Here is a 17,682-nt window from a genome sequence, read left to right on the forward strand (position 1 = left end):
TCAAGACTGTCCAGAAAAGCGGAAGATTTTCAAATGCTTTTCGAAGCGATCTTTGAGAAAAAAAATCAAATGCTGGTACCGTCTTCGAATGGGCACGGGTAATCGATGTAAAACCGTGCACACAGCTCTTCGGACAGCTCTTCGCACAGTCGACAAAATGAAATCAAATAATAATTAATAAGAAAATTAATGTAACATAAATGAAAATCAATGAGATCAAATCATATATAAAAAGAAAAGATAATCAATTTGTTCGGAATAAAAATAATCTGTACAAACAGAACTTTAGAATGAACGTAATGAAAAGAAAAAGGAGCTTACCCATGTTAGTTATGGTAACCCAAAAATCAATAGTCTTCTCGAGTCCGAGCGCTTCATAATCCCACTTTTGTTTGACCATGACGGATCCATTGGATCCAACCGTAACCCACTTGTTCTCGTCTCTGATCTTATAAGTTTCCTTCTCGTTTTCCTTCTCAAGATGAAAAGCTATTTTCCCAACGACGTCGCCATCGGCCTCGGAAAAATCGATCTTCTTTGTAGGCCTGACAGCTCTGGTAACTCGTCTCTTTCGAATTTTGTGAATTTCGGGCTCGGGAACGTTTACCGAGGTTAGAAATCTGACGATTACTTTAGTCGGCTTTTTGGAGGTTTTCGATGGAGTACGAAGATCGTGTGCTTCGATGAGAAAACTTCGTTCTGTGTCTTCTTCGGGAGGTAAATCGGGTAAATTGGCTAACCAAAGTTCACCCGTTTGAGGAACGACGATAAGAAGATCGTTGCTGGTAAGCATTCTATAAGCCAATTTGTCACCATCGGCATCCTTGGCTACAATCTTGCCTACCGTCATAAATCTGTCCCAAGATGGAACGATGTCGATACCCTCTCTCAACTCCTCAATATTCGTAGGCCGAATGTCGAAGGTGTAAACGTCCTTCTCGAAAACTGGACCATTGTCATTTTCATCGATAACCCGAACGAAACCACCGATTTTCGTGGTGCTCACGTAATTACCATCGAACGCACGTATCACCAACTTGTATCTGTCTTTTCTTTCGCGATCTAGCGGCTTAGCTGTTACTACTCTGACTCCTTGCCTGCGGTTAACGAGTGTAACGTTGAAACCATGTTCGCTCGAATACTCTGCTCTCAAAGCGAACGCTAATTCACCACTTTCGTCTGGTAGAATGGTATAATGAACGGGAAAGTTGCCGCGTGTTCTCAAAAGTGGAAATCCTTCGACCAGAGTACCGGCAGGTGCGTTTTCGCTCACCTCACCTTCCCCTAGATGTTCCGGGGAGAATGTTAACAGGTGACAACGATCTATCACGTACAATCGAAGATCGTGGGCTTCTGTACCGTTTGCTAATTCTTCTAAAACGACCAAATCGATCGGTCGACGATGATTCAGCAACGGTCCGAGTTCCGACGTGGTCATGACAAGGCCATTCTTCAAGACGGTGAAATATTTGGAGAAGGCATTGTCGAGTAAACGAAACCTCGATGGTTGTTGTTGTTTCGATTCGCTGTGAAATCTTGTTATCTCGTAACCCGGATAAACGTCGTGAGGCAAGACCGCGACTTTCCCATCGATCCTCGCCAAGTTGATCGCTAGGATCCAAAAGACGAGTAATCGCCACATCCTGCCGCTCCTTCTCGTTAACTTTCTGATGCCTTCACTAGAGCATGGGTGCTGCAAACACGAGCTGCAACAACGAAATAGAACAAACACGCTGTCCGTTTATTCTTATATTATGCAAATCATTGGTTGAAATTTAAAAAAAAAAAAAACTGTTACAATATCGGGAGGAATCCCGCTAAGTTCTTTGTTATATCTTTTCAACGGCATAAGTTCGTTTCCTTCCGTTCTTCTTCTTCTTTGTAAAGTGCATATACTAGGTCTCGTGCGAGTCAGCTGCCAGACGAAATCAATACGTGTCGGTGACATCGAGCGACGCGAGTAGTTCTCCCGTCATTCCTACAACTCGACGGACAGACAGACAGACAACGCGATGAACAATGTCCGTAACGTTGCACCGGAAATAAGAACCGGCGCGTACGAGTTGACCATTGTCATTTAGTAACCCTCCGTTCCATTTGATTCCATTCACGCCCCGAGAGAAACCGGACGTGAGGTCAGTCGCGGCTCGTTTAAGTACTTCTATCGTTGAACTCACAAAAAAGATCTATATATACTTATATACATATACATATGTACATATATATATACTATAATATATAACGACTAACTTATTCGTAACAGCTCGATAAATCGTAGGTCAAAATGATTTGCGATATTGATTAGCTCAATGAAAGATATTATATAATTTAAAATACCACCAATATGATTTGTAAATGTACATATGTGTATTATATTACATACGTACATAATATAAACTACAATAACGCACTACAAGACGCATTTAATCTACATTTGCAAGGCATATCAAGAAATTTACCATAATGTTTCCTGCATATTACTTACATGTATTCTAAATGCAACCAGACGTTGTACAACTTTTATTCCGCTTGTGTATATGTAAGTGCTAAAGAACGAACGGCTATTATTTCCTTCCGAAAATTATTTAAAAATAATATTTCCAAAGGTTAATATACAAAACATACTTTTAGAACGGCTCGTAGACGACTGACTGATAAACTTGATAGCTTGCCAAAGTTGCCTATGACCTCGGCGTTGTTTACATTCCTACTCTTGTCGTGTTAGCATTGGTTTCGAGTTTAAATTTGACATTACTTTGAAATTATATAACGGCGTGGGTGTTCTTCTCTAATTTAGCAAATAATCTCTCTATGAACATATTTATATACCCGTGGGAATCAGTTAATATATATATATATTTAGATTTATATATATATATGTGTGAGTGCAAGTAAATGCTTATACACTTGAAACCATCCCCCATTCTTTGAAATGCTGGCGAACTCGAAACAGTCGAAAGTCGAGATCGACTACAGACTGACCTAAGAGAGCGGATGCTTGTCAACCAAGCAAGCTGCTGGTATTATATCAAGTTAAGTCCGTAGAAACACGACACCTAATCCCTCCTCGAAACGTATTAAGTGACTGTCTTTGGCCTACTACTAGCTGGCTGGCTTGCTGACTGTCTCTTTCTCTCTTTCTCTCTCCGTTCTGAAAAACGATACATCGAATAAAACCTACAAAAAGAATTTATTTTCACGATGTTGACCTTCCGGGACGGAAACAATACAATTATTTTTGTATTTTTTTGCCAGGAAAAACATGTGAATCGACGTTTTATTCAAATCATATGTTAATTAGTAATATATTTCCATATAAATGCTTGATATATATATATGTTCGTATAGTAATTAACAAAATACGATGAATATGATTCAAGGAAATATCGGTATCTTGCATTATGCGCCGATAGTTTGCTCGCATTTCCATCTTATAAACGCGATTAGAATGCATGGATTCCAACACAGAGAATATAGAACTAGTCGTCGATATGAATAATGCAGAAATTCTCTTCCTCTTTCTGTCCTAGCAGTTTCTCAATCTACCTAACAAATTTCTACCAGGATCGATTTTATTTTCAAAACGTTAATCTATATTTTTATATTTATTTCACCAATAACTATCGAAACTGTCGATACGATTGACAAGTTATCACGAAAAACGTAGTAGTAGATGAATGAAAATAACGCAAAATACGTGCGCGTAAATCATAGAAAATGAATGTAAGATGAACGTGACGTGCCCCTATCATTCTTCTAACGAATTATACTGACGTTTTAATCTTTTCATCTTCTTCGTAGCCATAGGAAGACCTCTGGAATCGAAAAAGTCCGTAATTGTGGCCGTAAAAAGGGCTGCCGACTCGTCGTCGTCGTCCCGTGCTTACTCATACCCAACCACTTAAAGTTTCGAGCGAAAGTTTTAAACGAGCTCTCTTAGTCTCTCATCTTTCTTACGTTTCGATCGAGACGGAAGGCGACTTGCTTCATAATTCCTAGTATTTAACAATCCTTTTTTTTTCTTTCCAACTATAATAATATGTTTTTTCTTTTTTTTTTTCTTTTAAAGGAGATTTTAATACAACGTTCTATCACGAAATTATTGTTGTATATAAATATAACTATCGTAATACACCCATTGACGATTGTAATCGATGAATCAACTTGTCTGTATCAAGTTTGAATTAAAAGGGACAAAAATAACATAACGTTTAAAAGTATTTCTCTCTTGGTGGATTCTTTTTTTAAATGAAAAAAATCCCTCGGCGTTCTTGCATTGTTGATGATTTCTATAACCTGCACTCTGCCTCGGGCACAAACTCGGGATCATCTGGTGCAGCGATAGAGGCCACGTTTCAAATGAATTTCTCTCTTTCTCTCTCTCTCTCTCTCCTTCTCTGCTTTTTTTATTTTTAGAAAAGTTTACTTTTAAATAACAAAAGTATCTCCTTTCCAACGTATTCTTAATTTTAGCCTCCAAGTTCATTCTTTAATAATTAATAAGGGTCTTATCACGGTATACGTTTAAATGTAACTCTTGAGTGTATTTGAATTAATTAGCAGAGTTTTATATTTTTTTAAAATATAATATTTCTAACGGATGTAATAATACCGCAAGTTTGTTACCTAATACATTTGCAAGCTTTTTTTCGTGCCCGTAGGAAAGTCTTAATAAACAAGAGTACAAAGAAAAATCCATTTGCCGAGTAAAAAATGCCGATCCAACCAAATTATTCAGCATTTCAAATCGAGCAATTTTTTGTTTTGTTTGAAACGCTTAACGGAACCTGTTTACATTTTATTCCAATAAGACCAATTTTCCTAGCGATATTATTTTCCTTTCACTTTAAACTGTTTATTAGCAAAAAACAAAAAGAATGAAATATCTATCACGTAATATTTCATATTCTCCACATTGTTCTTCGGGGATGTTCCTTTGTTAGCTGCTACTGCTCCTGCTGTTATCTCGAAAAGGAAGAAAAATATCTCCCAGCTACGTTAAATATGACTCGTTAAGTTTATTAGAAAGAACCTTAATTTATTACGTACCCAGACATTTTCTTTTTCCTTAGGTATAATGTTTCTTACATCACTTTTATACACAATTAACAACCCCAATTAAATCTAATCGAATTAAGTTTTCTATTCAAACTTGAATAGGTTGAATGTTATCAAATCTTTTCTATTATAACACATTATGAAATAATGGAAAAATATGCCATAATTTGTATTATTCTACACATATCCCACCTAATGGTTCTTAATGAACCGAAAATGAGAAATGAAAATTCTAGAATGAGAATCGTGTAGATAACGTTACTAGGATTAATGGTCTTTATACGAAGTATTACATATTCGCCTAAGCACGATTTTGACCTCACCGGTTGCTCTCTCTCTCTCTCCCTCCCTTTCTCCTAACCCTTCCTCCTTTCTCTCTGACATCAGATGAGCCAAACCATTTGGTTGTCCTCATCATCGCGTCGGAAATTAGCAGACGGACCGAGTAGGCATCCATTGAGTCAATTAAGACAAGTTTGGGGGGGTTACATACTAACGAGCTTCGTAATGTTTTCTAAGAAAAATTCTAGAAGAGGACAGGGTGTAAAGGGAAGGAAGGAAGGGGGGGCCCTTCGTTCCTTCGAATGGATAAAAGAGTTGATGCATTAAAAAGTCAAAGATATATTCATAAAGACTTAAGGAATGAAAAAGGAAGAAAAAGGAATCTCGTAAAAAGGTTAATGAGGGATTGAAAGAATATGTACGCGCACACATATATGTACATATGTGCATACAAGTTGTTACGAAGGAAAAAGGAGACAACGGCCGTCAAAGAGGAACGCCCGATCGACTTTTCTCCTCTTTCATCCTCTTTTTCCTCCCTTTTCAACACCCCTCATTGTCAGTCCCGATTGTGGCAACTCGCCAGTCGCTACTTCCGTCCTACGTATCCAACGGACAATGAAATACCTATGACCTATGTACTCAGACATGTAAGTATATATGTATGATATCTCTATATATATATGTAGATATTTATTTCTAAGCCTTCTTCATCTTGTCTCTCATTCTAGTCGACGATAAAGCCAGAAAATATTGTACTACACGTTGAAAATGATACGATAAAGTATATAAATATTTTATTTGTAATTATCGGACGCTTTTATATTACTTCTTTTTCGTTTGTATTTCACGTCTATATGTGCGTATTGTTATATTGAAATAATATTACTTTAATTAATAATTATTGAGAGAACTCTCGTATCATTGTTAAATATTATATTATTACTTTGGTATAAACAGGAATTGGAAATTATTGTATGCGCTTTTTTTTCAACGATACACGTTATTTTCTCGTCTCTTTGGATAGAAAAAAAAAAAACGTTTGCTCATTCGACGATAAATTAAGCCTTTTCACGCCGAACAAAGAACGGGAGCCTATCTTCTTTTTTTCTTTTTTTTTTTTCTTTTGCAGAAGACTCTGATTTAATTCCGCACGGTGCATTTGAAAAAACAGTCGCCTTTTTGTATTCGGCAAACGTATTCGTTTGCATCATTCGACCTTTCAACTCGATCGTTTTCTGCCAACGAATCTTTTCCTTTCATTTTCTAACGACTCGTGCTTTTTAAAATCAGGTCTCGTAGTTTCTTTCCTAACGAAAATTCGTTCAATCAGTCAGCCAGTTTGATATTTACATTTTGTAAATTTTCCAAAGTTAAACAGGAACAATTTGATATTTGTTTTGAATTATTATAAATTATTATTTGCGTTGAAAATGATAATTGGTAATTAATTGCTCCAATCAACAGCCTTGTTAAATACTCGTTTAACAATATTCGATCATTATTGGCAAACATTTATTCTATTTGATTTTTATTGCCCCAAGTGCAAGTAACCATCCGTGAATATATTTTCTAAAGTATTATTCGAAAAGCACAATCGATACGCGTTTTATCTATTTTTATCGTCCCTTAATAGGGTCAATCTTCTTCCTTCCATTTTCCAAAGGTACAAGATATTGAAGTAAATCGAGTCAGCGCGTGGTAATTCGAGCGAGGATGGTAATCGCGTTTATTCGGAAAAACTTTCGACGAAATTTTCGTTCTTTTGTTATCACGAGATTTTTTTCCCCCACTCTCTACTACGCGTATATCGAATTTCTACGAAATTCCCTGAGAGTCCTAGGGATGTTTCGTGGGGAAAAAAACCAATTTCGATTGGATAGGTAATATGCTATCTTGTCGGTGAACCAAGAAAAAAGATATTATCGTATAGAAACAAAAATTACATCTATCTGCCGTTATTTCGTATTCGTATTACGAATATAATCAAGTTTTCGAAGTAATACAACAAAAATATTCCGTTAAAAATATAAATTAAATTATTAACCATCCTTATTTTATAGATGTTTCCTTTCGTAAGGAAGAAGAAGATTATATTTGAAAAAAGGAAAGATCAAATTTGTCGGATGATCTCTGTTCGCACATCGATTCGCGCGAACGTGCAAAGGCCGCCGGCGCAGTTTAGCCCGTCAAATATTTCGGGGGGGGGATGTGGGCGGGGGATGGGGGATTTTGGGAGGGGGTCCGCCTCCTTGGTTGGAGAAAGGACGTTGATCTCGCTTCTTTCTCTATCTCAACAGAGAGCAACGTGTTCTTTTCTTTCTGCGCACGGCACGGCTCGGCTCGGCTCGGCTCGGTTGTAAACCTCATCCCAACACAGATTTCTCATCTCTCTTAGCAAGGGGGGAATTCTAGAGAAAGCAGAGAGGGGTTCACGGAAATCCTGCAATGATGGCGACTGCGACTACGACGACGACATAAAACACTGCTATAGTTGGTACACGTATAGTAGTAGTTTTCGTGTAAAGGGAGAATAAGAGAATCTACGGTACTGAGCGAGGGTGCTTTCTCTCTCTCTCTCTGTGTGCAGAGTACATGAGTGTTAGTGTGAGTTAGGGTAGCTAGCTACCTACATACAAACTCCACGAGTGAAAAAGGTAAAGAGCAAGAGGGGAGATTCGCACACATACACACACACAAACAGAGACACACACCCGCACGCGCGACTTTTCCTTACATTTCGCGCTCGACTCCGAGAGCATGTGTAGTACTTTCCTATATACCGGGTGTCTTCCTTATTTCTTAATAATACTTTAAATATCGATGCTAATAAATACGTTTATTTTATCCGAATAAAATATTTGTAATCGACGTTACGTATCTTTTTTTTCTCTATCGAGTTTATTTTTAAAGGAAGATTTCCTTGGTAAAGAGTTCGGACGGGGGAAGATAAAATACAGGTGAAACACCCTGTATATAGGAAGTAACGGAGAAAGGGAGAGTATACGTACGAAAGAGAAAAGAAGAAGGAACGAACGCTACTTGAATTGATTGAGAGAAAAGCCAAGAGACGACGACGGCGGCGTCGGTGGCGAAGGTGGTGGAGATGGTGGAGGTGGTGGTGGTGGTGGCGTCGGTGGTGGTACTGCTGGAAGCTTGTCAATCGATAGCGGTTGCATGCGTCCTAAACCAGCCCCCCATTGCTCCACTTACTATGCTTACTACACACCGCCTTTATTATTATTATTATTATTATTATTATTATTATTATTCCTCGAACCAGTTAATCTGTGAACAACTTTCTCGAATTATATTGTTTCCTTTTTTTTTGGTTTTATTTCGTAATTCGTTATTCCATAATGTCTCGATCGAAACAGGGGGTCCTAAGTTCTATTTCCACGATCAACTTATTCGTTTCCTACCATTTGTTACCCCTTTTTATTAGCCCTCGTTGTCGTTTCCTTAAGAAAAAATGTTGATTAAGAAAAATATAAATTGTAGGATGCGGGTGTTGGTCGATTTTATTTGATCAAACCGTTCCTTCCCCGGTCCGAAATATTTAACAGTTCGCCGTGAAACTCGAAGGAAAGGAAAAGGCAGCCGCAAGGGGACACGCTCGTGCGACCGTGTCTAAATCATTGGGTTCTGTGCCGACTTCCGAGCCAGATGCTCCCAGTATGCCTCCTGGGGAATAGAAAGACAGAGGCGTATTTCATGCAAGTCCTACTGCTACGACAAAGGGACTTTTCTTTCTTCTTTCTCTGTTGTTTTTTTTTTCTTTTCTTTACGTTAAAAAACTTCGTTTCGAAAACTTCTTTTCGCAAAGATGAAAAATACATTTTATATTTTGTCGAATAACCGAGGGGACAAGGGAAAAAAAACAAACAAAGAACAAATAATCACGGCCAATTTTTCAATCGAATTATACATACAAATTCGATATCAAAAACGAAATAATATAAATGTACAATAATATATAATAAATAAAAGATAGAAAATATATATATACGGATATAAGATTTCCTCTTGGTAGGTCGACACGAGGTGATATCGAATTACACGGAATAAAAAGTGAAAAACACTATGGACTTCCTTGTTACTTCACACATGGGAAAGAGTGATAAATAGAAAGAGACGTAAAACCAACGTCGTTCATTGGCCGGACATGCGACCATTACACGTACTGAATACGAATACTCGACCAACAGAAACAGAGTGAGAGAAGAGAGTGGCATTTTTCGAAGAAGATAACGCGTCCTTTGACAGAACGTCTAGGGAATATTTACGGTGGTAGAGGGTGCGCGAGAGAAAGGTCTCTTTTGTCAGAAACGTCGACTAGCGAACGTGCGCTTGCAGAAATATGCGCATACGAAAGAGAGAAAGAGAGGGCGAAGAGAGGGGAGGAAAGGAAAGGAAGTTCAAACAAAAGAGAAGCAAGATCTCCTTCTCCTTGTAATGGCGACCTCTCCAGATCCAAGGTGAAGGACTAGCAAGCAGCTTTCAGAGTCTCGAGTACCGACAACCCTTTACACGCTCCATCGACACCATATGGCGTGACCAACTTTATAATACTCGCTGGATATGTAAAACGGCGGCCACAGCATGGCACACACACACAGACACACACACAGTGTGTGACGCAGCGTGAAACCAAGCCGATAATTTAGTCCGGGCATGTTGTGAGTCTAATTCGAGAACTCGCTCGTCATCAAACTGTTTCCTCGTTTTCTTTTTTTTTTTTCTTTCTACGGGCGTTTTTTCTTGTATCCTATTAACCAACAAAAAAAAAGAAAAAGAAGAAAAAACTACACACACGAACACGCAACCGCAAAAAAAAATGCGCACTACTCTCTTTGGTAATATTCAAATTTTACTCTCCCGCACAAGGTTTTGGCGAATTTAAATATTATCACGAGCGATTATTCCTATCGGCATTAGTTGAAAGTTCAAGGAAAAGGATCAAGCTTCTCTCGAGTGTAAAGTCAACTATTCCCGCCTAAATTCTCGCTCGATAGAATGCAAACAGTTCCTTCCTAAACCCCACCGTATTTTCTACCTTTCTTCTCTTCGTTCATTTCGATTCGACTGCAAATAAAATTCGTTCGCGTATATCTCTCTCTCTTCGAATGATTTTAATAAAAATATATATTACATATATGTATAAAAGGAAAAAGGAAAATATTCTTTTCGTCCCTACGTAACTGTCACCATTATCATTAGTCTTCCTTAGCGCATTGTATACCGACGCTGGTGCAAAAAGGGGAAACACCCCTAGACCAATAGGGGTCCTTCTCCCTCGAGTCCTTAGACTCGACTGCTTCCCTACGATTCAGGAAACCTTTATTGCCATGGAACGGATGCATCCTAATTAGTATTACTTTCTAACGACTCCTTCTCGTTTTTCATTTGCCAAAGATTAAACGCTTTTTTTTTATTTTTTCGACTCACGAGACACATTTTACCGTTCATTTCTACTGCATTTTCTCTTTCTCACTCTCCCGAGAGATGCTTTAGTCTCTTAAAACATTAGTTAGCGTGTTGTCGTCACAAATTTATAATTAAAGGCGTTAAATGAAAAATCCAAACCTTTATTGACGATACCTAAAACATCACGGAGATAAAACGATCGAATTCATGGGATGAGAATGGAATAGGGACACGACGGAGGATTCAAACGACAAAGTGTGAATTTGCGTTTGGATAGAGAAAGAGAAAGAGAAAGAGAGAGAGAGAGAGAGAGAGAGAGAGGTGCAAATAACAATGAGCCTTAATTAGATGGCACACGGAATGGTGCACGGTGAGATGCACGACGAGATGCACGGTGCACCGTCGTCGACAAAATCTAGTCCAGGAACGCCCATTCGTGGTAAAGGCTCTCGAACTTTATACAAGCATTCACTTGAACCTAGGAATTCTCGCGCTCGAAAGGAAAGAAAGAACGAAAGAGATACGAGTCGGTTGCATTCCCAAAAAAAAGCTCCTCCGCGGCTCGTTAACGATAAAAAAGAAAAGAGGAATCCCCCCCCCCCAGTTGAATCGCGGGTAAGCAATATTCGCAAAAATATGTAAATTCTGTCCTCGATTTCCCTTAACGTCCTTGTTAAAAATCGCGTGCGTGATGCTAAAGATAATAATCGAAAAAATAGTGTCGGAATACAAAAATAATCGTGGGGAAAAAAAACAACACGACTGACTTAGATAAATAGATTGTTTGTATAAACACTTTGTAAACGTACACGTATGATAAATGATAACAAATATCTTGAACTTTTTTTTTACATCGTTTGTGGTCTATTCCTTAAACTAACATAATTTATATTAGAAACTTACTATCGCTTGGGGAGACAAAAAATAATGTAGAGTAGGTAGAACACTTGAACTCTGACCTATCTTACGGTAAGTACAACTTGGCAACACGCTAACATTAAAGAGTTCGCGAGAAGAATGGAAAAGCAGAGACGATGTAGTGGATTTCTTTTCTTCTCTTTTTTTTTTTGTTTTATTTCTTTTTTTTTCTTTTTTTTTTACATGGACCGAAAGAAAAAATAGAACACCTCGCCGAGAGAGAGAGAGAGAGAGAGAGAGAGAGAACGATAACTAAACTTGAATTCGAGTAAAATTACATCCAAGCAAACGAGCAGCCGACGTTGTCGTCGTCGTCGTCGTCATCGTCGTCGTAAAAACGAAACGCGATGAAACCATCGAAAGGGTGTCAAGTAAGTAAAGAAAGTAAAGACGAGACACGCAGTGCTTTTAATAATTATTAGAGCGTCAATCCCTTTTATTCTCTTGGATCAAAAAGACCTAGAAACGAGCGTGTTTTATTTTATCAAAGAACACTGCACTTATTTTATCTTAATCAGTATAATACGATATTTCTACGAAATTGGATTATTCGAGAGAAGAAATGAGAATATTTTCAAATACCATGCTATAATATTTCAGTAACATTTTTATGATTATTTCAAAATCTTTCTCAACAATTTTCGGTATAATTTAGAAAGGGAATCTATGGGAATCGTGGTTTTAATAGAAAAGCTCGAGGACACGTTTCAAAGAACATCGGACGTTGATCGAACGATTTCACGTGAACCCAAGGAAAAGCATCTTCCCCATCGAAGAAGATTCGAATCTTGGACGAAAAGTGAGTGTCAGGAACACTCGCCCACCAGTTGTCTAGTCGATAACGAACCAAACCAGATTCTATGTAATATGGAATGGTGAATATTATATAGGGATTGCGTATCCCCGATATCCTTCTCTATTTTCAAGGCTTTTATTGAAACGTTCTAATTGATTGCTCGAGATTTAATAACTAATTCGAAGTAGATAAATCGTCCGGAATAATGTTAAACAAGAGATTCGACAAATAACAAAGAATACGAACGAATTCGGATCTATTTGTATCTCTTATTTTGAAAAGAACCAAAGCGAATACTTACAAAGAGAAGGAAGAGGAAAGTAAGCGAAAGAATGAGAAGAGCTTGCGGTAAAAAAAAAAAAGAAGAAAAAAAAAGGAAAGGAAAAAGAAGGAAGGAAAAAACCCTTGTTGTAACGAACCGCTTTCGCGAATATCATCATCTCTCGTCGTCTATATTGGCAAAAGAGAGAAAAGCGAATCTGCGCGCGCAACCTCAATGGTGTCACGTCGAAGTAAAACGTTCCTCACCTATTTTCCAACGAAAAATATACATATTTCCGAACGAATTTCGAAAGAATCTATATACATATATACATAAAAATGATGGAAAGGCTTTTTCTACCTTTTTCTTTTCCGTTCTATATTTCTTCTTTCATAATATAAACTTTTTTTCCCTCTCTTCACGAGAAAAAGAAGAAGAAGAATAAGAAGAATAAGAAAATATTAAACATTTATCAGTCTTTCTCCAAGTCGTGCAACGTTCGAGTTTTATCGAGAAAAGAATCAAAAAAAAAAAAAAAAGGAAAAGAAAGAATTATTAATATTTCGATAAAAGTGTGACAACGAATACGGGAAAATCTTGAATTAACTGTTTTCGATAGTGATAAAGATCATTTGATATTATCGAAGAGAGAAAGGTAGAGAGAAAGCAAAAGCAGCATTATGAACGGTAGATACGATACATTAACTCACGAACGTTACTTCCGAAGTATTTTGGGACTGGCGGCTTTCCACTGGTATATGTATACTACACCAGAGAAGAGAGCCAACTCTCGTAGGGAGAATGAGAAAGAGAGAGAGAGAGTCAATGGCCTCGCATTCGCGAGACCATTTCTACGCGAGGCACAAAGAGAACATTCCGATAAATCCTATATTATGATCCAGAAACATATTACGGCATCTATTACCGCCATACCTACCTACCTTTTATACATTTAGGTTACGGAGAATATAGTGCAACTACGGTTACTTCATCTTAAAAAGATACTTTTTGTTTATGTCCCTTATCCTCAATTTAAATTTATATATCATATGTTCCATATTTTCTTATAGTGTCGAGTAAATTATACGCTTACGCGTCATTCGATTACGAAATAAATAATAGAAATAGTAACAATCTCGTTGAAATTTGTTGATATACTTTTTTATTCGTTTATATCTAGTTCTCGGTTTAACGAATAAGAAGAAACGTAATCGTAATAATAGATATCACGATTGATTTTTATATTAATAAACGTTCCCTTTTTCTTTTTCCTTCGACAAATTGATATTTTCTTTTTCTCCTACCCCTTTTTTCTTTTCCATGAAAACCGTATAAAAATACAGCGAATTATATTCGAGAGAATTTCTATCGGGCCTGTTAATCGCTACGATATTTCTTCGGCATTTTGCCAAATCACGTCGCGTTCTTGTTTAAAACTATTGTGAATTTCGTTCAGGTAAAGAAAATTCATTGAAATCGCAAACGGTTCGTTGACCTCTCTTAAATTCTTTTCTTTCTTTCTTTCCTGTCACCTTTGTATTATTCATTCTAATAAGAACGTAATTAGTCCTTACGTTGTAATGAAGAAAACTAAGAACATGAAATTTAATTTAACAAATTGTTACCGCAAAGGAAGAAAGACCAAAAAAAAAATGAAAAGAAAATAACGAACTTTGTAACAAAATCATTGAACTATTCAGGGGGTGTTCACTCGGTATACCGATGGACAATATTTCGCATAATTGAATAGCGCGCGACGACGAACGTACGCGTGCACCTATATATTTACCCTCACGCATATTTACTCACTCTTACATTGGTATTAAATTTATGCATACGGTTTGTGTGTACGTGGCATTCTCAACGGTCTCATTTGAATTCAATAACGTGATCCACACAAATAATTACTTTATAATTATATTTAAATTATACTATACTAATTGTAAGTAATACTATATCTTTATAAATTTATAATGAATTTCGAGTTAATAATACCAACTTACAGTTTAAAGTAATCAAATCCGTAGCACGGGCAAATAATGCGGAATATAAACAAAAATTCAAATATTTAGGCGAGTAACTTGAAAGTTACAACGGTTTTGTGGAAATTAAAATTAATAGAAAAGCAAACCCAAAAAAAAAAATGGAGTCTTGGGTAAATTGAATAATATCCATCCTACACCCTAGAAATGAAATAACGAAAGATGAAGGTAGAAATCCATGGAAACAGAGGGAACGAAGGGAAAAGTGGGGAAAATAGAGAAAGAGAAATCTCACTCTCTTTTTCTCTCTCTCTCTCTCTCTCTCTCTCTGCTGTCTCGCCGTCTCGTGGTTCCTATCGATTTACTACGAGGCGGTGGTCTTGCGAAACAACTGCGGAGCATCACGTTGCGAAAAACGAGGATACGATAGATTCGAGTAGAATCGATGAACTCTCTCGTTCACCTTCCTCTTCCCCCCCTCCCTCTCCCCCTCCCGCCCCCTCAATGAAATCCCCTCGCGAGTGCATCGTACCGCGTGAACACGATACATAATACCTTTACGGTATATCTCTTTCGTGCTGGTTCAACGACACTAACTTGCTTTATTTAACTTCGATCGAGACATTCATCGACCTTGCATTTCCACTAAATAATGTCATTTGTTCAAATTATTACAAAATAAATGTTCTCTCTCTCTCTCTATCTTTCTTTCTGTGCGGGGGTGACAAATTCAATTAATTGCATTCTCAGGAAATTATTTAAAAAGTAAATTATAAAAACATTATTTGATGAAAACATCGGAAAAATTGTATACGAAAGAAGAGAAAATATTGGATATTGGATTTATATATTTTATATTTTGGAAAATCGTTTCGAAAAAAGTTTCCTCGGTCTCGAAATCGAAAGAGTAGTTAGTAGACGCGCCCTAAAATACTCGACGAGAGATCGCGTTGCGATCACCTGCTAATCGGAGGATGTGTAAGAAAGAAGGTAGGTATTCGTAACGTGGGGTAACCAAGTTGGCAAAGGAGAAGGTGGAAGATAGGTAGGAGGAGGAGGAGGAGGAGGAGAAGGAAGAGGAAATGGATGAGGAGGAAATAAGAGGTAGCGATGGAGGAAGGATCAAGGACAAGCGAGGTCGAAGGGGTGGCGAGGGTGCGACGGAGAAGGAAAGTCGCAGGGCGTACGTCCTGTGCCTCCTTACTTCGACAAAATCAATAACCTGTTCTGGGGTTCGGCCGAGAGAAAGCTCTCTAACGTTTTATAACGATAAGATCAAAGAGAAAAAAAAGAGAGAAAGAGAGAGTAAAGAGAGAGAGACAAAGAGAGGGAACGTAGAGGATCGTCAAAGAAAAAATGTATCTGGCCAAAAGTACAGGATTGTTAAGTAAAAACACAAAAGAAAAAAAAAGCAGTTAAGTAAACGAGGATAGTTTAGTTTATCAGGTGGACAAACAGACAGACTTACGGACAGACAGGCAGTACTCACTCGGTGATTGGGCGGCGACGTTTCTGATTCCTTCTGAAGATCAACGAGGGTTGAAAAGCTCCGAAGGAAGACTCGAGCGGCACCTATCCAGAGGGCACAGATAGTTCTCTCTAACACTTTTCTGTTGGTCCGTTGTCCTACCTGCACGGGTCGTGTGTCACACGATCAACGTGGGTGGTCCGCTTGACGCGAGCTTTCACCCCTAGCGCCGGGCTTCACTGAAGCACGTCGATCGCACGCGCCACTTAAATTTGTTTTCCTTTTTAAGTAATAGTGTTACCTAGTTTAGCAAGGAATTTTCGTTCTTTTTTATTTTCGCGAAGCAACGACCCGGGGAGGACTCTACGAGGTAGATCGCGGGGAGATAAACGTCACCAAAAGCTCCTCGTCTTTAATTCTTCCTTTCTCTCTCTCTCTCTTTCTCTCTTTCTCTTTCTCATTTACACCCTTTCGAAGCAACCCTCTATACGCTAGTCTCGACACCTCGCGGCGAACGACGTCACCTAACTCGACCAAACTCTCTCGCGCGTCCGACCTTTTCCCTTCTAAAAAAAAGGGACAGACGGACCTAGAGAGAAAGAGAGAGAGAGAGAGAACTAAAGAGCAAGAACGATCGAAGTACATACGGTATGACATATTTTACTCGGAAATGAATAAAAAAAAACAAAAGGGAAAACGAAGAAGATGCGATACTTCACTGTTAAGAAGCCGGGGATCGGTTGGGTGTCCTCGTTCGTCCCTCGGTCGTATCGTTTTTTGATCGAGGAAAAGAGATTTAAAAAAGAGGAGATAAAGGATAGAAGATAGGCTGAGAATATGTAATTAAAAAAAAAGAAACGTTTATATATGGATTCGTGAAGTGACAAAGACGCTTCGAAGTTGACGCGGCTGTGGGGCGCGGGCCACTACCTCCACGAGCCTCCCGGATCGTTCGGTAGAACAACGATGGTGGGGCTCTTCCACTCTGCGTGCCGACTCCCCCACCAACTTATCCCACCACCACCACCACCACCACCATCACCACTACCACCACCTCCACATCCAAACCCGTCGTCTCTCTCCAGAGAAAACTCATTTCACGCATGCTCCTCGAGCGGTCTCTACCAGCACGATCCGCAACTTCTCCTGTCAAAGGTTACGCTCGCCTTTACGCTTCCCTTTACCCTATCCTACCTTACCCTTCACTCCTACCCTCTCTACGTTTCCCCCTTTAACCCTTTATATTAGCGCAATGGAACTTTTAAGTCATCCTCCTTTTGTGTTTTTACGTTTAACGTTTTCTTCTTCTTCTTTTTCTTCTTCCTCTTCTTCTTATTTTTCTATTTCGTTTCACCTTCAAATATATTTTTTCCTTCTTCTTATTCTTCTTCTTCGTTTTACGAAAAAACAATGTGCTCTTATTTATTTATTTATTTATTTATTTTTTATTTTTTTTCCTTTTGTTTTGTTTTTCTTTTCAAGCAAAAAT

The 17,682-nt window shown here is 38.2% G+C and overlaps 1 protein-coding gene across 15 annotated transcripts in view; it reads right to left on the minus strand.

Moving 5' to 3' along the window:
* LOC122519657 (neural-cadherin) overlaps positions 1 to 17,176 on the minus strand; it is a 79,639-nt gene extending 62,463 nt beyond the window's left edge. For 5 of the 15 annotated variants that reach the window (XM_043639379.1, XM_043639371.1, XM_043639362.1 and 2 more), the window contains exons 1-4: positions 16,913 to 17,117; positions 16,215 to 16,782; positions 322 to 1,706; positions 80 to 139 (exon numbers count right to left, since the gene is read on the minus strand). In XM_043639379.1, coding sequence (XP_043495314.1) covers positions 80 to 139; positions 322 to 1,642 — 1,381 coding nt within the window. In that variant the 5' untranslated portion in view covers positions 1,643 to 1,706; positions 16,215 to 16,782; positions 16,913 to 17,117. The other 10 variants (XM_043639288.1, XM_043639302.1, XM_043639345.1 and 7 more) reach the window with 10 other exon arrangements.
* Positions 17,177 to 17,682: the final 506 nt, after the last annotated feature.

Source organism: Polistes fuscatus, unplaced genomic scaffold, assembly GCF_010416935.1.
Source record: "Polistes fuscatus isolate 324 unplaced genomic scaffold, CU_Pfus_HIC Scaffold1, whole genome shotgun sequence".
NCBI classification, from domain to species: domain Eukaryota; kingdom Metazoa; phylum Arthropoda; class Insecta; order Hymenoptera; family Vespidae; genus Polistes; species Polistes fuscatus.